Source organism: Danio rerio, chromosome 9, assembly GCF_052040795.2.
Source record: "Danio rerio strain M-AB ecotype USA chromosome 9, GRCz13ab, whole genome shotgun sequence".
Lineage (NCBI taxonomy): Eukaryota > Metazoa > Chordata > Actinopteri > Cypriniformes > Danionidae > Danio > Danio rerio.
In genome coordinates this window covers 25,795,454-25,821,441 of record NC_141029.1, presented here as the reverse complement: position 1 = coordinate 25,821,441, position 25,988 = coordinate 25,795,454, and the positions used below count along the sequence as shown (strand labels likewise).

The 25,988-nt window shown below is 35.2% G+C and overlaps 2 protein-coding genes and 1 long non-coding RNA gene across 11 annotated transcripts in view; 2 read left to right on the top strand and 1 right to left on the bottom strand.

Moving 5' to 3' along the window:
• Nucleotides 1-251: 251 nt before the first annotated feature.
• asb18 (ankyrin repeat and SOCS box containing 18) lies at nt 252-8,913 on the top strand. 3 transcript variants are annotated; one of them, XM_087267864.1, is made up of 6 exons: nt 252-820; nt 2,238-2,910; nt 5,981-6,248; nt 6,609-7,122; nt 8,116-8,229; nt 8,397-8,913. In XM_087267864.1, the coding sequence occupies exons 2-6, from the start codon at nt 2,640-2,642 to the stop codon at nt 8,580-8,582; spliced, it is 1,353 nt and encodes a 450-aa protein (XP_087123990.1). In that variant the 5' UTR covers nt 252-820; nt 2,238-2,639; the 3' UTR covers nt 8,583-8,913. The 3 variants fall into 3 exon arrangements, with proteins under 3 accessions (XP_087123990.1, XP_087123992.1, XP_087123991.1); XM_087267865.1 differs by having other exon boundaries at nt 613-820; nt 2,238-4,797; XM_087267866.1 differs by lacking the exon at nt 2,238-2,910 and having other exon boundaries at nt 313-820.
• On the bottom strand, nt 8,350-10,362 carry LOC141376125 (uncharacterized). 3 transcript variants are annotated; one of them, XR_015499402.1, is made up of 4 exons: nt 9,998-10,362; nt 9,300-9,452; nt 9,155-9,231; nt 8,350-8,555 (listed from the first exon to the last, which is right to left on the bottom strand). It is a non-coding gene; the product is annotated as an uncharacterized LOC141376125 (long non-coding RNA). The 3 variants fall into 3 exon arrangements; XR_015499403.1 differs by having other exon boundaries at nt 9,300-9,436; nt 9,998-10,289; XR_015499404.1 differs by lacking the exon at nt 9,300-9,452 and having other exon boundaries at nt 9,998-10,163.
• The window catches only part of fam124a (family with sequence similarity 124 member A), a 21,230-nt gene continuing 5,383 nt past the window's right edge, over nt 10,142-25,988 (top strand). Inside the window, exons 1-5 of one of the 5 annotated variants that reach the window (XM_087267860.1) lie at nt 10,142-10,404; nt 10,875-10,913; nt 14,254-14,285; nt 14,457-14,492; nt 22,171-22,934. In XM_087267860.1, the coding sequence (XP_087123986.1) occupies nt 22,182-22,934 (753 nt within the window). In that variant the 5' untranslated portion in view covers nt 10,142-10,404; nt 10,875-10,913; nt 14,254-14,285; nt 14,457-14,492; nt 22,171-22,181. The remainder of the gene's footprint in view (nt 10,405-10,874; nt 10,914-14,253; nt 14,286-14,456; nt 14,493-22,170; nt 22,935-25,988) is intronic. The other 4 variants (XM_087267861.1, XM_087267859.1, XM_087267857.1 and 1 more) reach the window with 4 other exon arrangements.

The following is a 25,988-nucleotide window of genomic DNA, read 5'->3' as shown; positions in this document are numbered from 1 at the left end:
AAAAAAAATATTTCTTATAGCAATTTTGTGTCTGATTAGGTATGCAAAACACACAGCTTCAGAAACCCATTTGTTAAAGTAGTATTGAACTCATCAAAGAAGATCTACAGCAGCTCATTAAATTGCTGTTCTCAGAACAGCACAACACTGTGTGGTGAACTTGATTGTCCTCATGCTACTGGCCAACTGCTGGATCACCAGGTTTATGTCCAGTTAGAAGAGCATGTCTCACTGTCCATAATCCACCTCTCATAACAACGCTCTGTATTTAGAAACATGTCTTCTAAACCAGATCATTGCTGTGACATCTCTGCTTACACACGGAGAAGCTGTTGCTCAAGACCTTTTTAAAACTTTTTACAGTTGCACCAAATAGTTTTAAATTATTTTCAAAGTTATTTTGCTTTTGCATTGTATCTGTAAAACTTTCAGTTTATTATGTGATGTTAGTTTTTTGCTATACTCTTGTATAAAAGATTGACTGAGATCAACTTACAGTCTGAGCTGTCTATATTTAGATCTAGTCCCAATAACAACAACAGATGCGCAACATATGAAACATATTACAGTCTCAGACAGTGTGACAAGGGAAAACCCCAAGAGTCTTGTGACACAATGTCAGATGGCATTTCATTGAAATACACAGCTGAATCTGAATTTGTTGAGGCTCTTAAAGAAGCACAGAGTGAGGGGGACACTACATGTCTGCAGACCCTTTTGACAGAAGCAAGCAAAGAAAATCCAAATATCATCAAAGAGTTGTCAAATGATGACTGGATGAAAGATCCTGATGTTGTGCTCCCTCCAGCTGTGCTGTTGGGTAAGTACACCTCAGACAGGCCTCTGCTGATGCTTGAACATGTTTGATTCAATACAGTTTGATTCAATACAGATTCTACAGTTTGAATTGCATCCTTATTTTTGTATTCTGAACAGATTTTGATGTTCTCCTCTCAATCAGCAAGCATAGCATATAAAAATGTGTTTTTTTTTTCTCAAAATACTCTTTATTTTGTTGAACCTGTTTACACATATAAATTCCCAATTCACTGTTTTTTTCTTCCCAGTCTTTCACCTTCTGAAACACTTAACCAAGGGTTTCATGTTTACATTCTAAAAAGTTAAATGAACTGTAAACTAAACAAAATTATATAAAATAAAACAAAGTCTATGACTTTTACATTATTATGTAAATAAACATAATTGGTTTGATAAAACAATTGTATTTTATGCTTTTGAGTCGAATGGTACTCAAGAAGATATTAAGGTCAAGTTTAAAAAGTTAGACAAGTCAGTGATCTGTTTTCTCATAACAAAACTTGAAAAATAGTGTTTCTGTGAATAAATCAGGCCATTGAATAACACTGCTTTCGTAATGAAACTATCAAAGGAATGACTATTAAAGTAAAAAAAAAATCACATTTAACCATATTTAATTAGTTGCATAGGCTAAATTCTGAAGCACAGAAGATTAGAGATTAAAAAATTAGAAGACACTTTCAAATACCTCCAGTTATTGGTATTAATCTGGCACCAAGATGGTTAAATGTTTTAATGTCTTCAGCCATTCCAACAGCATGTTTTCCAGTTGAAGGCCAAAGTGATAAAGACCCTTTCAGCCACAGCAAAAGATATTGGCCATTACAAACCTGTTCTCTCTAGAATGTTGCATCATTTTAAAATGTCATTAATTCATTCAAGTTCCTCTAAAAGACTTGTTCTCTATGAAAAATAAATGCACATGAGAACAGAATAATAAGTCTCATTGGGCAAATGGTTCAACACATGTCACTGGAACTGATTAGGATAAAGTCATTAAGCACCTAAGGAGCAAATTGTGTGAAAAGGGAGTGGGGTATGTTTTCTGCACCAGGAATGGAACCTATTAAGCCTGTTAAACCTCTGGGCGAACACACCAAATGAACAACTGCACATAATAACATAATAGATATGTTTTCAACTCGTCTGGAGATGTTTTCTTTTTTTATTTAATCTTTTTTTTTTAATTAGGCATGCCTGTGTGGTTATAAGCAAGGTTATAGCTAATTTTGGTCTCACCTAATGATTCCTTTCACGTACACAACTAGATAGGAACTCCCTAATAACATTCAACATCTGTAAAGTCTTATATTTAAGAAGTCATTTTGACTTCTGAGTTTAAGTGATCAACACAGAATAATGACAGAGATTGCATAAAGGAGAAATTAATGCCCTTTCACTTCTGACTGGAATTACAGATGACAGCTCAGGGCACTTTTGGAATTAAGGTCACAATGCAAAGCACCAGTGTGGATCAGATTCCCCAGCAGCTTTGATTGGAGGACAATGTCATCACACCTCATGATTTGTTGAAATGGAGAGACTGATTCTATTTCTGGCTTGTGCAGTGGTGATATCACCAGCAATGCTTTCCACTCAGCTGTGCATCTGGCATATTTATCGAACTGACCTCTCCAAACACTCATTCCTGTGTTGTTGTGTTGTTTGAAAACAATGGCCAAGGCACCCAAGTCATGCAATTGCCCTGCTCTGATCACGTCATTTGGACTAAAAATACAATATATAGAGCAACAGAGATAATATAAATAGCCATAAAATCACACACAGGTAAGAAGTGGAAAGGATTGTCATTATTAGCCATGTTCTCCCAATGTAGTGGGGTGTGCGTTGAGAGTCGAAAGGCCTCGCTTTTGACTGAGAGAAGTCAGTTATCCTTGGATAGTGGTCAGAGAGTTAGGAAAGAAAAGGGCTGCAGACAACCAGGGATGGACTTTCTTTGTCCCCCTGTTCTTAATGACCTCTTAACTCACCACTGGAGGGACATGCAGGATGGGTTCACAGATCCAGAGCAACTGAACAAAGTGCTAGAATTTGAGAGCGATGAATTGCTGTGGACTGCTCAGAAACGGGGTGAGTCCGAATTGATGAATAGGGCAGAGGTATACAATAAAGCAATATTTAAAAAGACAAACCATTATTGTTTGTATATTTCAGCATCATTACAGTACATTGGCTTGAGTTGTGCAGAAATATATTTTCCCACTTTATTTTTGTTTTCACAATTTTTAAAAAATGTTTCAGAGAGGATATTTACTTCGCAAAATAATATATATATAACATTCAAATCAGTTGTTTGTTTTTTTGTTTAATATCCTGTTAAAAGTATCTGTTGCAAATTACACCAGCAAAGGCTGAAGTTTGGATACTGTCTCTCAAATAGAAATCCAGGAATGCTGGAGTTCTTAACAGGTTTCTTAAATAGCTTAAGCAGAACTCATCATGATGGTCTAGTGCTAGTTTTGTTCTTCTGGTAACACAATATCAACAACAACAACACTGCTTCCTGATTTACAAAATTAAACAGCAATGTCTTGTTAAAGTAGCACCAATTCACCCTGAACCAAAATGATACATTACTGATATGATAGACTGCTAAAATTATTAACTTTTTCAGTCTCCGTTTGACATCACATGTCGAAATGAGCACTAATATACCACTATACCTTTTATAAGAAAAAAAGAACTCCACTTTTTCATAATCACAATGTGCAAAAAAAAATATATATATTATACAGTTAGTATAACTATTTTGGTTAATGGCCTGCTGTAAATATGGCCATCAACTGGATATGTATTTGACATACTGTATATGAGTCCCACTATGATCCAGGCTTTGAACACCGACAGCATGTCTGCTAGTAAACATCCCTCACATTCTCTGCACTCCCTGCTGATGAGACAGGCGTCTTACATGAGACACAATGACATTTTAAAGCTTTTTATGCAAGCAAAACAAAGCTTGCATCTTCTAAAATAGACTAAATGTGCCATGCTCTACAAGTCCTTTATCGCTTAGAAAGCTCTTAACTCACGGCATTGTGCCTCGCTCTGTCTGTGGGTGAATGTAGCATTACTGGCCTGAGGAATCTGTGTGGAGTTGACACAGGATTTCTAAGGGATTGTGGTAATCTTCTGTGCATATGAATGTCATGCACGATCAATACTCGAAAGCCCTGGTCCCAGTCACTGTTTGTGTCTGTCACCACGCAACAGTCCTACTACGCATTCTGCAGATTCCAGTAAAGATTTTTCTAGTGTGCCCTCAAAATAAATGATCTCATACTGCACAACCAAGAGATTATGCCACTGCAGTTAAACACTGTGCCATACATATCTAATGTAACCTATGCTACAGGCCCTTCTTAGCATACATGGAAGTAGCACATAAAATTTGATCTGTTAAACAATAGAGCATCTCATAAATGTTCCAGAAAGACAGATCAATTATTCAAATAAATCAAAAGGCAACAAATGGACATAGATGATTGCAGCTTAAGGGATTTCGCATCTATCTCGTACATCAACAACTAAAAATGGCCACAGTAAGCTTATGGGCAACTGATGGAGAACAATGGCTTACTAAAAATAGAGACAAAAAGTGCTTGAAGCTGGATGAAAACACCACTAGCACTATATAAAGTCCAGTCCTTAAAAGTGTAGGCCATTTGAAAAGGTAGGAGGAGATGCTAAGAACTATGCGCTTTGAGAACCTCTGCTCCACCGTTCAGCTGAATGGATTGCAGGCTATGCTGGATGATAGCAGTGAGTCAGGACAGGATCACTGGGAAAGAGCTCATTTACGCTCCTTATGGCTCTATAGAGCCGTAGTGAAGGGAGACACAAGAGGCCTTCGAACCCTACTAAAAAGGAATTATATTGATGTTGATGTGTTTTACAATGTGAGCCGAGAGGAACTCGAGTGGAAGACTCAATCAGAAACCACATTTGGACCCTCAGGTAAAAACAGTCATTTGAGAAAAATCTAAACTTCATATATGCATATAGGTATGGCAGAATTATTTGACCAGCTTTAGTATTGTGCTGATGGATTAAACCAAAAATCTAGTTTATTATCTGATATATCATATAGGGAATATTCCAAATTCTCTCTATCTCTGAAAGTAAGGACAAAGTTATTAATTTCAAAATTCACAACAGAGTTTTATGCTGTTGTAGGTTGTTGTATCATGAAAACATTAGTTGGTTCAGCTAAGCTAAAAGACATTTGGTTCATATAATAAGGATGATGATAATAAACCAGTTAACCATAAAACAAAATTTTTGACTGATAATTTAAAAAGAAATGACAATTTGTACATAATTCATATTCATATTACTTTTAGAAATAATGTCTACTATGGCCAAATTTTATTAATATTTTCAAGTAAACACTTTAAACACAGCAGACTATTTTAGTTTTTCTCTCTTCATAACAAAATAGCGAATACACTGGTTTAAAAAGAGCTAACACTGACTCACTGTACTTTCACTAACTAACACTAACAAGGATGAATAAATAAATTAATAAATGTACTGTTCATGTTAGAAAGTATATTAGCATTAACTAATGGAACCTCATAGTAAAGAGTTACCCACTTTTCTTGTGTTTTACATATACAAATCTCCACAAAAATCCTGATACTAATAATCCTGTGGTCAAAACTCAAGATTATGTTTATTGTAAATTTTAAAAGTATTATATAAATGTGTCAATGTTAACAGAGATTCAGTTCATGTAATGGAGCAAAATGAAGACTTTCAGTGCTGTAAATCAATGTAAAGTTTAACCCCCAAAATTAAAATGGCCCCCTGTCAGAGGGTGACGAGCAAAGCCTGCTTGCTTTTTTAATAGCCTTAAGAACATTTCCACTCTAAAGAACCTTTTGTGGATTCACAACGGGTACTTTGTGCTAATATAAAATGTTTATGTTTAAGAGTGCATAATGAAAGAGCAGATTCTGAACCATTACATGTCGTATCATTCATTCACTCAGAAAAGCACACAACATAAAAAGTCACGGATCTGTTTAATACATCCATGCCAAATAAAAGTATGGATTTGGATTAAATATTTATTTTGTCCTTATAAAATTTGTCTTACATTCTGTTAAAAAATGGCTTGGCATTGTTCCTATTTCAGGTCTTTGGTCTCTGGAATATAAAAGAGAACTGACAAGCCCTTTGTGCATTGCTGCGGCACAAGGTTTCAATGAATGTCTGCAGTATTTACTGGAGAATGGAGCGCATCCTAACCTTATCGCAGGAGGAAAAGCAGCACTTCATGAGGCCTGTGCAAATGCCAACACTGAATGCGTAGAGCTGCTGCTGGAACATGGAGCTAATCCTAACCAGATGACAGAAGAGGGACTGACTGCCTTACATCTCTGCAGAACACCACAATCACTAAGGTATTTTTATATCAATATGATAAACATTGAGAGTGCATAATGTCTTATTGCATCCAGACCAGTAGTTTGCTCCTGCATGGCGTAATACATTTGCAGGCATTAACTACATTAATCCTAAAACACAACAGCAAAGGAGCCAAAACACCTCTACACTTTTATTGATAGAGTACAACTCTAAAACTACTAAAGTAAAAGCACATTTAAATAGATTTTTTAGTCTTTCAGTTTGAAATTTTCACTTATATTTCAGTGTGTAACTTTATGTCATTTTTTATGACATTTGCTGTCCATTATATTTTAGTTTAAGTAGCATTGTTTGCATTCTCACGTCATGCATTTGCTGTACAATTTTTATTGTAGTTGTGCAAAAGCCTTGGTGAGATATGGCGCCAAGGTAAACATTGCCAGTGAGGAAGAGGATGAAACACCACTGCATGTGGCAGCTAGACATGGTCTGCCCCACCATGCCCAGCTGTACCTAAGATTTGGAGCCTGTGTGAACCATGGCAGCTCTTCAGGTGAAACGCCACTAGGGGTGGTTTGTGGAGTCACCCCTGAAAAGAAAGACAGCAGCCAAGACGAACGATATCTTGAGCTGTGTCGTCTCCTTCTGGCCTATGGAGCAAACATTAACTTGGCTGATAAAGAACACCGCAGTCCTCTACACAAGGCGACACGCAGTGTTCAGCACAAGTTGGTGGAGCTTCTGTTGGACCATGGGGCAGATATCAATGCCATTGACTATAATGGATGTTCGCCACTCTCTAGTGTTCTGCAGAGCTCTGTGGTTCGACAGGAGTGGCAACCACACACCCTCGTTCAGACCTTGTTAAATCGTGGCTCTATTAAAGTCTGGCCACAAGCCCTGCTGAAGGTAATCACTAATAATGTTGAGATTGCATTCAAACATTGCATTGCATAAGCATTCAACAGAAAAAAAATAAACATAAGAAGTCTAAAGAATTTAATTAGATCTGCATTGTTTGGCCGCACTATAAATATTTTTCCTATTAATCGTTACAAAGGGATTTTTAAAGAGGGTCTTTACAAAAGCTTTATACAGCTGAAGTCAGAATTATTATAACCATGGTTTGTTCTGTAGACTATTGAATAAAAAAATATAAAGGGGCTTATAATTTTGTTTTTAAAATGGTGTTTAAAACATTAAAAACTGCTTTTATTCTGCTTTTATTCTGGCCAAAATAAAACAAATAAGGCTGTCTCCAGAAGAAAAAAAAATATTATCAGAAATACTTTGAAGATTTCCTTGCTCAGTTTAACATCATTTGGGAAATATTTAAAAAAGAAAAAAAGATTCAAAGGGGGGCTAATAATTTTGACTTCAACTGTACATCATAGACCAAGTCAGCTATAGCTTCAAGGATAATAAAAACATTATACATTTTGATATGATGTGATAAAAATTTAAGTTAAATGAAAATTGGACAAAAAGACACAGTGTACAAGACCAAATTTTCATTTTCACTCAGTAGAAAAAATTTAAAAACAACAACTAAGCATTAGAGCTGTTGATTGTACTCATAGACAAAACATATTTCAGATGTACTATTCAGAAAGTGTAGTGACACTAAATCAATTATGTCATTCATAGGACTACAAAGTAAAGTTCTCCTTATTTGCTGCAACAGCTGAATGAATGCAAGGAGATTAAACAAGTACAACAAAAGCAAACATAACAACATTGGAGCTCAAAATAAATCTTATCTTAAAGGTTTATCATTGATTGTTTATAAAACCTGCAGAAAAAAATTAACGGAACTGTACTTCTGCCACCTAGATCCATTCTAATTACTTAGCAGTTTACCAGTTGACAAAAAATAATTAATTTGATGCTGTTTTTCTTAAGGTACTAACAGCCTGTGCTGAGGCACCTAAAACAGTGGAAATCCTGTTTAACTCATACACGCTTGTTCCTGTTACCTCAAGATGGGTTGAGGCCATACCTGAGGATACTTTCCATGTGAGTCTCTTAACATTTGACGGAAATTTTTTGCATATTTTCTCAAAAATAGCAATTGATGAAATAAATAAGTAATTGTGTGATAAAATAAAGCTAAGCTTAAAAGTAATCAACTTTGAATCAAGTTAATGCATACACTTTATTGCATTTTAATATTCTTTTTTTAGCTTCACAGACCATTTTATGAGTCTCTTTTTGCACTGGAATATAAACCACGTAGTTTGCTGCATCTGTGTCGGTCTGCTCTGAGAAAACAGTTTGGAAAGAACTGCTGGTCAATCATTCCCAACCTTCCTGTGCCAAAGTCACTGCAGCGGTATCTTCTTCTGGAACCAGAAGGATACATTGACTAGAATCAGACCTGGAGAGAAACCTTCAGAAACTTATTTATTACTTTTTTAATATTATGAATGAAATAGTCTGACAAGCTGAATCCCAATTCACTTCCAAAACCTTCAGGCTTTCATAAAGTTTCAGTTTTAGTAAGAGTGTTTTTTTCACCTGTTTTCATAAACTGATGCATTAGTGTAAATAGGTTTGAAAGACTTTTTTGTTGATTGAATGACAGTGTGTTGCATATGTTAGGAATCTTTCATTGATATATGTTAATATACAGTTGCTGCTTATTAATGTTTAATAAGACGTTTTGCCTTCCAGTAAAATAAAATCTTTTGTCAAGTTTAATTCTGCTTCATTTATTTAAGCAAAGCTTAACTGCATGACGTACACAATACACTGAAATACACTTATGCTGAGCAGCCTGAATGCTTGAAACTAGTTTATGTATCAGAAAACACATTCACCAGCAAATTAATCATGTACATCTTTTCAAACACAATCTATTCCACCAATTACATGGCAGCAGCTTAATATTTAGGCATGTAAACATGATGATTTTGCTGAAGTTAAGTATGTGTAAACTTACGCAGAGCAGCGGAAAATCACCCTGGCGCCAGTCCAGCCAAAGGAAACTAGGGGTCAGTTCATGTGATGTGACCAAATCTAGACAACAGAAATCTGACATAAGTTTTTCTTGTTTGACAAGTCCCACTCACTATCCTTCATCTTACCCCATGGTTTATCAGTCGTCGCCACAGCAGATTGAACCACCAATTCCATGAGTGTTATTGTGACATTTGCATCACTGAGATGCAGTCTCAGCTTCGATGAATTTGGTCGAATGATGTTGTGGCCATTAGGGGGCGACCTGCTCCACGTGAAATCTTTTAAAATTTGTTTCACATATGAGTAGGCTACTATACTTTATGTTCATAGTGTAAAATGTTTTTTGCAAAATAAAGAAACGGTTAAAACATTAGTGATCCAGAATCACTAAACCAGCCTTGTGTTGCACTGGTAGCATCATGATTTTTAAAAGTTATTTTCGTTCATTAGAATATAAAGTAAAAATCATGTTCTCTTAAGACATTCACCAGAATTCCCTCTCAATATATATATATATATATATATATATATATATATATATATATATATATATATATATATATATATATATATATATATATATATATAAACTCGATTAGTAAGGTGCTTTGCTAAGCACTTCATGGTAAAATTTACAAGCGGTTTTCTCATTAAATATTTTAACCCTCAGATTTCAAAATTTCAAAGTCTTTGACCAAAAGAGTTGTAAAAACTCAAATATAAAGACTTAAGGCACATTTAGTATTCAAACCTCTTGGCAGTTAGCCTATCTTTTTTCGTCTATCTTTACTTAAAGAGAAAAACGAAATATTTCCCCCCTTACCTATCTCAATGTTCACGTTCCGCAGACTGAGTGCGCGTAATGCCGGTCTCATGATGTAAAAGTGCCTGAATACTCGCTTTAACATCGTTGTGCCACCTGGGAGCGGTAAACGCACCGATATTGCACTCAACGAACGGCGGTGACGCACAAGCTTCACGACTGAACTGGATCAGACAGACTCTGCCGTGTCCGCTTGTCACTTTTAGCTGTTTCCGTTACCCTCACCGCACTCGGTCATCCATCTCAGCTTTATAAAGTTGACTCGTTTTTATTTAGTTCCCTACAGCGAACGTGTGCGTCCAAGCGCCGAGTAAAAAGGAGAGGCATGTGAAGTTTCTGTCACTGTCAGCACAGATGGAGAACTCAGTGGAAGATGAGTGCGCTGATTCGGGAGCGGAGACTGGAGGGTAAGCCATTATAAATAAAGTTTTATTTGTAATAAGATTAAATTAATGAGTGGTGCAGCTAATATAGTCCTAATATACCGTTTGATCTGCTACACTAATAAACGTGCTGAAGAATCTGACTGCTTTAAAGCGAGTCTTTTGTTGAGAATTCATAAAAAGAAACATTGCACACTGCGCTTGTTTTAAGCTTTCGTTCATTTTAAGATTCATTTCTACCTGTTATGGTTCATTTCTTATTTAACCATCTGTTGCTTGCCATTAACACCCAAGACATCTGGCGCAGGGATTTAATACTGAAAAGTAGCTGGAAAGCCAATGAGTTGAGATATTAGTGCATGCTACTTAGGCTTCTTAGCACAGGAGAGTGAAGTAGCCAGTATACTAATCACATAGATCTGACATCGGTTCTCTGCCTACTCTCTGTTATTTCAAAGCCACGTGTGATCTGTACTATCATTCTGTGCTTTCAGCTTTGAACCATGAAAAGATGCATCCTGGTTTGTTTATAGGTATGTCACATCATATTAGCTGTCCTGTCCCCTAGGTATAGATATGCTGATTTATTATTAGAAAAAAATGGGCTAATATTGCTTGAACACTGCTTGAATCCTCCCTTCTACACCATAATATGTGATTTGTGTTTGTTTATAACCTTAGTTGGCATGCTTTAGTGAAGAAGACTTTTCTAATGGCTAATTCTTCAATTAGCTGATGCTTTTCTCCAAAGCCACTTATAAAAGCAACCTGGGGTTTAAGCTCAGATGCTGACATCTCATCCTGAGTTTAACCAAATTAGATATGTTATCCACTGAAATAAACGTATCCTCGCTGTCATACTGAACACAGCTTTTCACCCTGGGAACGTGGGATTGAGAAGCCAGTACTTATTTTACCTGTTTTAACTTTCTTTCCAAAAATTCTAAGGAAAAAAACCTTGCCAGCAGTGGTTAATGGTTAATACTTAGTCTTTATGTAAATCGCATGCTATTTTCTTGCTATCAGTGACAAAACACTACAAATATTCAAATATGAATGCTAACCTAGAGTTTAGAATTATGCAATGTAAAACCTCAACATACTTATCCCCAGGTAAATTACTTGAAGTTTAAAATGTAGAGCAAGATAACACATTTACAAAGAAAACATTCCAATAGAAGAGGATATTCAAACTTACCTCTTTAAGAAAAGGCCAGTGCCAAATATCCTCTTCAGTTGGAATGTTTTCTGTGCCTGCAGTTTTACGAGCTTGAATGAAAGGGGCAATAAGATATTGCTATTAAGGTTGCTCACGTCTAACCTCTCTAATTTATATGTACATACAGGCCTAACTTGTCCCATAGACCTGAGTGGAACTTCAGTTCTCTTTCCACTCATATGTAGCCTTTACATTAGGTTTTCTGTACAGAACTTATAGAACTGCCCTTTTTTTGGTCTTAGAATGATCTAGGGTTAACTATTGTAAAAAGTTCCAAGATGCTCAAAAAGTGTTTGTTTGATCCTACAATTAAAACTCAAAGCACTCGTTGTGTTAATACATTAAGGTCTTGCACTCAGAAAAGCATAGGAAAGATGGTTCCATAGAGCTAAATTAAAATTTTGTATAGTTGTGCATCATGGTCAATAAACTGCAACATCAGTAACTATAAACTGCATGGATGGCAGTAAATAATGTAATTTATTAAAAATTCTGTTTTCATAAGCAGAAGACAGTAAAACAGTTTTATTTATGGATGTGTTTATTTCATTATTACAGTAAAAGTGTTATGTGTAATTTAGTCCTGTAATTGCAAATCCATTACTCCAGCCTTCAGTGTGACATGGTCCTTTCATAAAAGGTTTCACAAAAATATTATTATTGTCATACTTATTATTAGCATTGAATTTTTTTTATTAGATTATCTATAGTATAAGCTTTGATCAATTTGTGTGTATGCTTAATAAAAGTTTTTTTTTTATGACTGCAGAGTTTTGATTGTTACTATATGTTGCTGAATATTATCAGTAAAGAACGTAACATTAGACTGTTTAATTTGCAACTTAAGATAAAAGATAAATGCAATTTAGTTTTACTTAAAAAATAACTTCGGTAACACTTTAGAATAACTATCCACTATAACTAGTTAATACTCATTACTAAACTGTTAGTTAATGAGTTATAAATTACTTTTTAAATAAAAGTTAAAAGTTTGTTAATTATTTATAACTGTGCCTTATAGATAGCCAACAGATGACTTACAAGCTGTTAGTTAACAAGTTATAAATGACCTGTTAACTGTATTTTAGTGGTTTATAACTATACCTAATAAATTAGTAAGAGAACATACACAAGCTGTTGGTAAATTACTTACTAACGGCTTGTTAAGTATCAGTTAATAGAGTATATATGTTATTGGGACATTATTCTAAAGTTGCAACTATTCTTCATTTTTTAACTTAGTAAATGAGGAATAGTTGCAACTATAGAATAACGTCCCAATAACATACATAAGCTAATAACTAACACATAACTAATATATTAACACACATTTTACAGATTTCATAGTTTCTTTACCATCTACTAATACCAGTGAAACATTTGTAGAACTTTTCAAACAAAATACATTTTTGTTTTGTTTTCATGTTTAGCACAAAATGTGCCCAAACCTCATGGGTTTGTCTGTTGTACACTGCTGTTCTGCCATGTGTATGTGTGTTTCTATAAATTCAAAACAATGTTCAACATTTCACCTGTGGAGATTCTTTAGTAAAATACAACACACAGAAAAGCCTATGAGTGAAACAAGGTTAAGGTTCAAACACTTTATATTTTAAATATCACATCAAATTTCTGTAGCTTGACCTTGTTCCACCCATTTGCTGTTCTGCAAAGTTTCACTGGTATTAGTAGATGGTAAACAAACTATGAAAAACTAATCTGTAAAGTGTGTGTTAATATATTAGTTAAGTGTTAGTTATTAGCTTATGTATGTTATTGGGACGTTATTCTAAAGTTGAAACTATTCCTCATTTACTAATAGTTAATAAATGAGGAATAGTTCCAACTTTAGAATAACATCCAGATAACATATATAAACTATTAACTGATACTAAACAAGTCTTTAGTAAGTAATTTACTAGCAGTTTGTTCATGATCTATTACTAATTTATTAGGTATAGTTATTAATCACCAAAATACAGTTAGGAAGTCATTTATAACTTGTTAACTAACAGCTTGTAAGTTATCTGTTGGCTATCTATAAGGCTGTTATAAATAACATAATTAACAAACTATTAACTATTATTTAACAAGTCATTTATAAGCCATTAACTAACAGTTAATTAATGGACTATTAACTAGTTATAACGGATAGTTATTCTAAAATGTTACCATAAATTCATATATTGCATTGTTCTCGTTGCCAAAAAAACAGGAAAGAGAGAGAGAGAGAGAGAGAGAGAGAGAGAGAGAGGAAAGGGAAAAAATGACCAGAGAGCGATAAAAGGAGAGAAAGCATGTTCAGTGGAGAACGTGACTAGGTCATTATGTAGTTGTACATAGGTATAACATATTTCAAAAAGTCTTTAGTCTTTGTTTTTGTGCCTTCCTCAGCAACCACTGAGCTAAGAGAATACAAGCTTTCCACAATAAAGTCACTAAAGACACAATCTTTGATCATAAACTCTACATATATGTGTGTATACACTCGAGGCATACTACACACACTTTATATACCATGACACCCAGAATTGTTTATCCAGATGTAGGACCTTCCTTTGAAACCTCGGGATCCTAAATCACTCTAACAGTCTCTAACAAAAGCCTCTCTCTTTTTCTCTTTCTCTCCATTCTGTCATTCACTCTCTCCTCAGGTCTGACTACAGTCTTATGTCGTCAGCAAGCAGTGAGTACATGCCATTTCTTTGCACATTCCCTTTTATTAAACACAGATTGTTTTACTAATGAAATATGTCTCAGCACATCTGCACTCTGAGAAAGCAAGCACATTTAATTTGTCCTTCTTTTCCCTTGTCCTCAATGTGGTTTATTCTCTTTTCTTTGTATTTCAAAAAAGCATGCTAGAAATGACAAAGAGGAAGATTTCTGACAGGTGAAGCTCTCGACAGTCGTTGCCATGACAGTGAGATTAGTTTGTTCTGGAAATCACTGCTTGAAGTGCTTTGAGAGCTCTAACACCTCCGCTTGTTTGTGTGCGAGTGCCTGCTTGAGTGTGAGTGTTAGTGTGTACTGTATGTGTGTAGCTGACCTTTCCCCGTGGCTGTGTCGGGCCCAGTCTGTTTCCCTACGGAGGGATTAATGTCCAATATTAGCCCATTAATCTGGGCAGCAGGAAACACTCCTCCCAGTGACAGCGCAGGAAGCTCTCTTTGACTAACACACTCACATTCAGAAACACTCACCTACCCACACACAGTAAAACATAGAGCACATCAAGGACACCACATAATAGACTGTGCAGAATTTACTAAAGAATCAAGAAAAGTGGTTCAATGTGGACTAGGGGACAGAGAATGAGGAAAGCAGAAGGAGACCATTTGAGAATTAGAAAGACAGAGAGGAATTCAATGATTCATTTAGATTTCACTTATAAAAAAACTCTATCACAAGGTTATAAAAGTGCAAATAAGAGTGTAAAGTTTTGCGGGTTATCTGTTGATGTGCAAATGAAAGAACACAGACGCTGCTGCTCATTTTCATGACCAACAGCATCTAATGAACCTCACAAATTAAAACAAATGTGTCTTTGTTGTCTGTGTGTTTACATAAAGTTTTTTAATTAAAAAAAATCTCTCCTCTCTTCCATGCACTGTTTTCTACAATCCTCTTTTTCCAGCTCTTCAGGTGCAAAGATGAAAGATGAAGAAATGCATTTATCATCACAAAAAAATAATAATAATGACACACATAACAGTTAATTGACCTCAAAGCTTTTTAAAATTATACTGCATTATTCATTTACTCTTATCTCATAACTTTTGTATCTGACACATATACAATGCATATCCACTAATGTCACCCACATGAACAGCTATACTCTGTCATTTTTATTCATTAATATTTGACAGTGTGTCTTACAGTAAATAATGACAGTAGTGTTAACACCAAAAGACAGTTTATGCTGGCACAAGCTGGTAGTAAATCTGGACCTACGTATCTTTCATTTGATCATTGTGTGCGATCTACAACAAATTTCAAGCAAAATAAATATATAATAACCAGTGTTTGAAAGAGTACTGAAAAGTCATACTTAAGTAAAAGTATTATTACTTGTACAAAAATGTACTGCAAGTAAAGTAAAAGTATCTGTTGTAAATATTACTCAAAGAAGGAGTAAAAAGTAGCCCTTTTAAAGTACTCCAAAGTTGCGAGTAGTAACTATTATGCTTGAATGTCTGATGCGTTTCATGCAATTTGTGCAGGGATGTGTAAACATAACATTTTGTAGTGCATTTAGTTATTGTTTGTTCAGTCCATTTGGTGAATTTAGTCATTATACAGTAGGCATCAGTCATCTTCTCATCTGTGACATGCATCTAAACAGTCTCTCAGTCACTGCGTGTAAAGATTTTGGATATTTTCTTGGACACTTTTAATGCTTCCAAGTGGTTTGCGGCATTTATAAAACACCCCTATGTGTTGAGAGAGTTCAGTATGATGTGATTTAGTTTCTTTGTGCGATTTGATTTTTGCAGGACTGACTTTCTACTCAGTCCTCATAGACAAGAAAAAATAAAGTAGTTACTGCAGGTTGAAGGAAAGTAGTGGAGTAAAAGTACCAATACTGCACTAAAAATGTACTCAAAGGAAAGTAAAAGCACACATTTAAAACTACTTTGTAAATTACATTTCTTGAAACAAACTACTCAATTACAGTAATTTGAGCCTTTGTAGTTCGTTATTTTACACCACTGATAATAACAGAACTATTTTTGTAAGCATGGCAGAGTGCATATGGCAGTATTGTAGTGTGGATCAGTGTAGTATAGGAAGTTAATGAAGAATACTGTATATTGAATATTACTGCATATTGTCATATCATGCCATTGTCATGTCCATGGTAATTGCAAAAATGCTAGTTTGTGATGTGCATGCATATCACACGTTTAGTCTATAGGTATGCTTGAGTACTGCATAACCAAAAACAATGGGACAATTTGTGCAGAAGTTTATAGCCTTTACAAAGTGCCGATGCCAATTACTGGATTTATAAGTATATTGCTGTATGCATGCGTTTTCTTTATCTGAACATCTCTGCATGGAAAATATATCTGTTTTTCCACTACATTTCCTCTTATTGTTTCTGCATTCTATCTCTTTTTCAACAGTATGACAGTATGCTTTCTTGAAATGCTGCCATGAATAACTGCCTTACTGCTGCATCATCAGTCATGTCAGCATTTGGCCACTTCTGCAGCTCATCAGATTTCCTTAGTATCCATGTGCACAACACTTTCATCTCTAAATCTTTGTTTTGTCACATTACTAACAACTTTAGTGTTCTGTATAAACAGAATCCAGAGTTGAGTGTTCATTCTTAGAGATCAGTGTTGCCTTTGCTCTGGGCACTTTACTGTTGAATAATGTGCTTAATTAAGCAATTTGAATAGAACTGAAAAATATAATTTAGCATCACGAAATCAGTCTAAATGCTTTGTTTTACGCACAAAAGTACATGGAAGATTAGATCAGAGGGAAATAAACACTTAAGGAGTAATCACTTTTTACAGTTTAAGAACGATACCAGATTGAGGAGTATATTAAGGATGGTTAAGCTGGAGCTAAACAAGGTGTCTTATTTAATGGTGTTGCTTAAGTCTCGCACAACCAGATTACATTCCATTACAGTCTCAACTAAGATTACAGATGGTTTGAAGTAATCAAGGTTTTGTGAAACTTGCCGAATGCAGAGCTGTGTACAGAAACTTCCTATTTCTAATGTACACAACAATATGGGGCTGCGATAGCTATATTGCTTTTTATATGTTTGTGAAAATATTTGTGTTTTGTTTTTGGGAAACAAATGTTTAACCATTCAAAATGGCTCTTAAAACATTTGTTAAAAATACTTTCACAAATATGACAAATTATTATAAATCAATTCTAATATTTGTCATTATAAGGATCTCTTTGATCCCCTATTTTGTGTTTTAATTATTCAACATACTGTATAAGCTACCTGTCTTTGGAGTATTTGTTGACTGTCAGGTTGGGCATTGAGTAAGTATAATGTAAGTGCAAAGTTATCTAAAATGCGTCTGTGCAGATATACAATGTGCAATCAGTTTGTTGAGTGCACAGATACACATTTTGTTTGCACATCATTATAACAGACTCTGTAAAATCATTTTAACCTTGGTAACAACCTTCATTTATCTATCAAAACTTTACTAGCAAGATGCTGGTTTGCATCATCCATCCAAGAAAGATAGCTTGCATATCTTCTGGCCATAACAAGAAAAAAAATCAGAAAGTTTAATTCACCCATAAATAGTCTTGTTTATATTTAATTGGATAATAATTATGTGATTCAGTTCATACTAAAGTTTCCTCTCCTCAAAGTTCATTATTAAGAAGAAAAAACTTCTAAATGATTTCATATCCTAGTACTGCGATGGTTTAAACTTATGAAACTGCAGAATGTCCTTAGCGAGACAATATTTCCCTGTCATACTTTCTTTTACCACCATTGCAACATGAAGGTGATGTCGTGTTATGTTGAGTTCTAGGTAAACATTAATCACCAATTTAAGAGGAATGTGCTTGCTTTCTGCTAAGTTTAAGGTTTTAAAACATGTCGGCATTCATGTTAGCAGAATTATTGTAAGTCACATCATCGCTCAGGGAGAAGACTGGACAGATCTGTTAAATATTTTACTGATCTAAATCACTGCATATCATTTTTAAATAACCACATTGCGGAGTGTTTTTGAAAGTTTACTTTTTTAACATTTAAATAGCACCTACTTTACCTCTTATTCAAGATTTAAGATAAGTCTTTTGTGTCTCCAGAATGTGTCTGTAAAGTTCAGCTCAAAAAACACCCATGAGAATATAAAAATATATACATAAAAATATATACATTTTTGTACATTGAAAATTTGAGCAGTTAGCTGTTTTTGTTGCTTGTGCCTTTAAAAAAAAGTGGGCTGGTTCTTCCTGCCCAACATTCCCACGTGCGTGCTATGGCCCGTTTCCACTGAGTGGTACGGTACTGTTCAGTTTGGTACGCTTTTATGGCTGTTTCCACTGTCAAAAGGCGTACCGAACCAAACTGTACCATACCACATTTTCGGCTCCCTTTCGAAAGGGTACCAAACTGTGAAAAGGTACCAAAAGGCGAAGCTAGACATGCAGCTAAACGCTATTGGTTTACAGAGATACGTCATTCGCTTATGCAACAAGCCAGGATGAAAACAAAAAAAACCCCATGTTTAAAATACACAGCCGATGAGCCGAGATATTACAGTGGAATTATATATACATATAATAACGAGCCATGATCGACCCGAGCCTAAACAAATCTTGTCGTCATCTTGATGAACAGCCACAAAGCCATGGAGTAGAGCAGAATCTACCCCCAGCCTCGTAGTTTTTTATGAGTCAGTCTGACACACGAGCGGTTTCGCTTTCTTGCTTTCGCTCGTCGCACGTCTATATCTGAAATAACAAACTTCTTGAGCTCATGATAATAATGTGCGCTTGATTGTTGACGCGCTTTTGAAACCCAATCCTGTCAAACAGGAAAAAAAGGTGTATCTGGAAAAAAGGAGCACATTATTTCTTCAGCAAACGTGAACAAACTGCCTTGTTTAAATTTTTATCATCATCTTTTGGACTAATATGAACTAGGAATGACAGAATTACTTTCTAACAGAGGCTCCATGTGCTGCTGAAGATTACACACACAGATAAGAGGTTTTCACTGACTATAGGCTATATTTTGTGTTGTTTTGAACCTAAATAAGGACGAAATGTTTGTTTTTTTTACAGTTTTTCTGTAGTTGGTAACATATGGGGGACTGTAAGGGTCTGTATGGGTTCATATATGTTCATTTATTTATTTATTTTATATAATTACAGACGTTACAGTAGGCTATTTCGTGCTGTCATTGATCTGCAGTTACAATCAAATCCTTTTTATAGTTAGTAATAATCATTTATACATAATTATTTATGTGTGTAAAGCGTCTGTTTTGTGAGAAGTGCTTTTCAGATGTTATGTGAGCGACCCGTACAGCTTTAATGTAGACATTTCCTTAAGTGAGAATGATGCGACTGAAACTTTGTCATACACCACGCCCACCAAAAGCGTACCCTTGGCAGTGGAAACGCAAGCCTGATAAAGGTGACCCATACCGACCCAAACCGTATCGTTCTGTAGCACTCAGTGGAAATGAACCATTAGAGCCATAGAGATCGCTCACTATTGCTCTGATGGGTGTAGACTTTTCCTGCATGCGCAGTGACAGACAAGAATAAAGTAGATCTCCCATAAAGGTTATTTGGTATATTTGTTGTGGAACTAATTTAAGCCTTTCTTCAATGATGAGTCACACACAATATATGCACACGCTCGCGCACACACACACACACACACACATGCACGTTTATCTTTGTACTGTTTTTGCAAAGCAAATGTGACAGCATACATGTTAATATCCACTGCTATATGGATACAACAAAAACAGATTTATGTCCACAAACCAAGATTGAAGCGTCTTCTTTTATAATTGTACTGACACTATGTGCCTGTGGTGATAATTTACAGTGATTTTACTGTCTTTATTACAAACATGCATTTAAAAAAACATTTTTAACTTGTAGAAACTCATTCTTGAGGTGCTGATGATCACAGAAAGCTCAACAGATCAAACAAATCCCGGTTGTTTTGCGCACATCCTGTCTTGTAGATATGATTATGCACATTACTATGGAGACATGTTAATACACGGCTGTGAATCATTTGGTGGGCGGGGAAACCACATTCCCACATCATGTTGGGGTGGGCCTCAAAATGGGAAGGATTTGGATTTTATTTTTAATGTTAGAAATAAAAAAAGAGAGACTTAATTGTGCTTATATCAGACCAATATGACTACACTACACCCACATACAGTTCTGTCCAAACAGCTTACAAAAGTTTCATCATAGGTGCCCTTTAAAGTATGAATCTCCCAGTTTGTTTTTAATTTTCACAGGCTTAGTAATTTTATTCGTCAAAGGATTATGTTCAACATAATGATACTATCACAGTGTGGATAAAAAAACAAACAAACAAACATTTATTTATTTATGAAACAATATTTAACATGATCATAATAAAAATAAAATGGACTCTTATTGTATTTTAGCATTTCCACCAGTCTGTCAAATCACATTTTTGTGATTTTTGCTCTTTATAGCATCAGCAAGTCAAATGATATGATTTCCTGAGAAGGAACCATGTGTCTGCCGGGCGAATTGCCATAACAATCACACTTAATTTCTTCCATCTGAACCCTTTAGGTAATTGACAGAGTCATAACTGGATCGCATTAGGTCTGTCTGCATGTGTGTATTCCACATAAGGTCATACAATGGAGAATATTTTGTATGTTTTGAAACATAAAGAAGGACCTTAGTCTAGTGCTGCTTTGTTTTTCTACATTGATCAATTGAAATGATCCTTCATTAAAGTCAGATGTTTGTCAGTTATACTTCCAAAAGTCCAGTGCAACTAGAGAAGTGTGTTTATTTGTGTGAGTGTGTTTTTGTGTGTAAGTGTGTAAGAGCATAGCGTTCCCTCGGCCTCTGGTGCCCTCAACCTTAAACAACAAACAAAGTGGGACGAGTCCCATGAGTCAGGAGTGTTTGGGGGTGGGGGAGAGTAGAGGAGAAGAAAGAGGCAGCTGTCCACGTCCTACTACTTTCTTGCAATTCAGAGATTATTTGGGGGGGGGGGGGTTCTGAGAGACTGCACAATAATAGTGCTCTCATATTTACAACACAAATTTGTCTGCTGTGTTTAATGACCAGGCAGACAAATGTGTATCTAAGAGGGTTTGAAGTGCTTGTTGTGCATAAATTTAGGTATAGTTGTTTCACATTATATATGAGAATTTCTGTCATTTTCTTTAATCCCTGCTCATAGGCGTAGGAGGTTACATAACTTACTAAAATTACAAAATGTCTTACGTCTTTATTACTTTAGTAATGGATTCTTTCTTTTGTCATCTGTTTGTATGTGTGTGTGCACTCGAGGCTCGATCTGGTCAAAGGTTCAGTGGAAGGGCAAACCTTATTCAGAAGTCCTACAGGGAGCCAAAGCATTTTTCCTGGGTTACTAACCATCCACTAATGCAACTAATGAGGCTGTGCTGTTTTCTATACAGCCTGATTACAGAAAAGGAGCACATGGATGAAAAGATTTCATTTAGTCTCGAAAACCCATACTTTTTTCATTTTGTTTCTTCCTCTATAAAAGTCAAAGGCAAATATTTAACAACACAGTTACTGTATTTAATAAAGTCAATAACTAAGTGTGTCCACATCTTCAATACTTAATGGTAGTGAACATATTGAGAGGAGGTTAAATTATTGTTTCTGTTCATACTACAATTGAATCATAAGTAGAAGTATGAAGTACATTTTTTGCCTTATAATATTTATTTAAAAATGTCATTTTTCAGTAAAAATACATTTTTCTGTTGACGAAGGCTGAGATTAAATGTTTTTGTCTAGTTCAACCCCAGCCCTTTCTTAAACTTCTCTTATGTCTATTTTTTTAGGTGATTTGTCCATGGGGGACCAGCAAGACCCTTTCCTAGTTTCTATCCACATCATCACTGACCCAGGTCAGGCCAAAACACTCCAGCAAGCTGCGGATCAGGTTCTGTCTTGGCTTCACCCAGACCTCACCCTCTTCAGGGTATCGGAGCGGGCAGGAGGTTTCTCTCGAAAGCACAAAATCCGCCTACAGCACGTCAATGAACTGCCATCACTTCAGCCAGCCTTGGCCATCATCCTGTTTCTACAAGATGAATATGGAGGTGAAGAAAGTCTAGAGCGTCTCCACAGTCAGCTGAGATGCCCGCCATGGAGATACCACCACACAGAGCGGGTGAATGGCCGAGGGCTTTTACCACTTTCTGCAGCCAGTCAGGACTTTGTCACGCTGGCACCAGGCACGCCTCTATGGGCACTTCGCCAGGTGCATTATGGCAAAGAAATTGCACGTTTTACGGTCTACTGCCACTATGAGACCTACACTGAGCAGGTGCGTCTCTATAGGCTGCTGCTACGCCGAAAGCTGGCCCAGAAGAAGGAGGATTTCAGTTTCTGCGTGGTTTACTCTAACCCTGAGACAGAAATACAGCTGTCATTCAAGCGGATGCCCCGCGGCCAGAGTCCAGCTCCAACTGAAAATGCTGTGATGGAGATTCGAGTAAGAGACGTGGGTGAACTTGTGCCGCTGCTACCAAGGCCCTGCACACCAATTAGTGACGTCCGCTGGCAAACCAGTGATTATGACGGGAATAAAATACTGCTACAGGTAAAACAGAGAATGCATTCATTGTTTTCTGTGTGTATACTGTTGTTGAATATATTTATGAGTGTTCAGAAAAAAGTTTCATGATATGCTACACTCCACAAATTTTGCATGAGACTTTTCCAGACAGGACAGTAGAGTTACATGAAAACTGGAGTATAGACAGGAGGTTAGACCTGCAAAGAACATTTAGGCAGTAATTGAACTTGTCTACTTGAGAGCAGTTGTACTGAGTTCATTTAACCAAAAGGCTAGACACACTGACATATTATTCAGTATATTAAATATTGGATATATTTGAGATAATAAATGAGCATATAAAATGATATTCAGGTTATTTTATATTAACTTAGCCATATACCTACTCGGTAAAAAATGCTGGGTTCCACACAATTCCTTCATGTTCTCCCAACAAAAAAGTCAACTTAAAATGAAACAATTATAACTAATTTAACAAATGAAATATGTTAACTTTTTACATATTTAAGTGGATTAAACATAAAACAGTTAAGTTCAAATTAGAAATTCATTTTAAATAAGTAGTTTGAACAAACAGCAAAAGTCTATTTTTTACTATGTACTGTAGATATCAGAGAACGTTTGCCTTATTGAATCAATGCAACAAATGGCACATTTAATAACATGTTTTTATTCTAAACTCACTTTATAACTTAAGTTGAGTTCATTGGCAGTCTTTGTAAAATCATTTTCAAAATCAAAATCCATTTATTTGGATGATAATGACATTGAGAAAATAGCCATATTTTGAATCAGTATGCATGACGTTCAGTGGGCTGTTCACATGCTTTGCACCTTTTTCAGTGGCATTTATTTGTTAGAAACTAAACAAACCAAAAGCAAAGCAAGATGATATTCCTATTGCCACTTTGTTTCTTTTTCACTTTTTTTCCTAGTTACCACAGTAAACAACTGCTGCTAGTATTTGAACTACCTAGCTAGTTGAACTAGTAGCACCGAAAAACTGATAAAGACATAACTTTATCACAATAGCTTGGAAATTGAACTTAGGTTCAGAACAAGAAATCGAACTGTGCATTAGTGCTAGAATATCTAAAAAAATAAAAATAAATGAGAAGAGTTTAGCATATAAATACTCAAACCAGGCAACTGAACTAAAACACACAAGCACATACAGTACAGGTCAATTCTTTCTGACCTGGATTAGCTGCGATCAAAGCAGGTTTGGCACTCTGTCACAACTACAGCCTCATTACTAATCAACCCCTGCTGCTGCCAAATGGCACAGGGAGGATTTCACACATAATGCACATTATCTTACAAATGAAAAGCTCTAGCCGAAGTGTTTATACTGATCTAAAGATAAACTCACCCATCACATAGATTATATAAAAAAAAATACTTATCAAGCATTAAAATTTGATGACATAAAAGAACATATTTAAGTATCTTAGTGTATCACCTTAATGTTAAAAAAATATAAACATTTAGACTAAATATAGACTATTTCTACTCTCCCTCAGACCTCAAGATTTCATTCAATCGTACTATTTTTATTAAGCACAGGTCAGAATAAGTTTTTTTATTATTATTATTACATAAAAGTATGTTCTTTTAAACATATTTATTCATTCATTCGTTTTCTTTTAGGCTTAGTCCCTCTATTAATCTGGGGTCGCCACAGCGGAATGAACCGCAAACTTATCCAGCATATGCCCTTTCAACTGCAACCCATTACTGGGAAACATCCATACACACTCTTTCACACACATACACTACGGCCAATTTAGCCAACCCAATTCACCAGTACCACATGTTTTTGGACTTGTTGGGGAAATCGGAGCACTCGGATTTAAATAGAATGTTTAAAAATATATTTAAATTGTAATAATTTAAATAGTTTGCTTTCTAATAAATTAGATTTTATTAAAAAAAAAGTGTTGTAAATATATAGTTAAAGTCATAATGTTATAATTTTTATTTCTTTAAAATATTGGCCAAATGATGTTAAACAGACATTTTCACAGTAGTTTCTATAATATATATCTTTTCTTCTTTGGAAAATGTAATTATTTCTTTTAGTTTGGCTGGAATAAAAGCAGTTTTTGTTTGTAAAAAAAAAAAATTAAGGATAATTTTATTTACTACTTTTTTATGATTCTACAGAAACGTACTTTTCAAAATAACTAGTAAAACATTATATATTGTCAGCATGGCAGAGACAAATAAATTAATTATTAGAAATTAGTTAGCAACTATTATGTTTAAAATGTGTTGAAAAGTTCCCTCTATTAAGTAACACTTGGGAATATCTTTAAAAGAATTTCAATTTCACAGGGGGTCAATTATAATAAAAAAAATATTTTTGATTTTAACTGTACAACCCCAAATCAGAAAAAAAATTAGACAGTATGGAAAACACAAATAAAAAAGGAAACTATTGATTCTAAATTTACTTTGACTTGTATTTCATGGCAGACAAAATGAACAAAATATTTCATGTTTTTTTCTGGTCAACTTTATTTGATTTGTAAATATACATCCTGTCATTCAGACCTGCAACACTTTCTGAAAAGATGATGGAACAGGAGCAATTTAGGGCTTGTAGTTTGGTAAATTGGCTCAATAATAATTTGATTTACAGTAAAACAGGTGATACCAACAGGTGATTGTAATTAGGATTTGGTACAAAAGCAGCATCCAAGAAAGGTTATTTCCTTTAGGAACAAAGATGGGCAGAGGATCGCCAGATTGCCAACAAATATGTGAAAAAATTATTTAAATGTTTAAAAACAATGTACTTCAATGAAAGAGATAAACACATTTGGATGTTTCACCTTCAACAGTGCATAATATAATTAAAATATTCCAAGAATCAATAGAAATTTCAGTGAGCAAAGGACAAGGGTGCAAGCATAAGCTAAATAATTGTGATGTCAAATCACTCAGGTGGCACTGCATCAAGAATTGTCATTCATCTGTTAGTGATATCACTGCATGGGCTCAGGATCAATTTGGCAAAACTTTGTCAAGTACCACAATATGTTACATCCACAACTGCCAGTACAAACCGTACAG

What these genes read in the sequence shown, in the direction of transcription:
- asb18 (XM_087267865.1), top strand. Translation starts at nt 4,524, where the DNA reads ATGCTAAGAACTATGCGCTTTGAGAACCTCTGCTCCACCGTTCAGCTG. An exon ending in AGAACACCACAATCACTAAG is followed by an intron (nt 6,249 to 6,608) that starts GTATTTTTATAT and finishes TTTTTATTGTAG; the next exon opens with TTGTGCAAAAGCCTTGGTGA. An exon ending in TACCTGAGGATACTTTCCAT is followed by an intron (nt 8,230 to 8,396) that starts GTGAGTCTCTTA and finishes TTCTTTTTTTAG; the next exon opens with CTTCACAGACCATTTTATGA.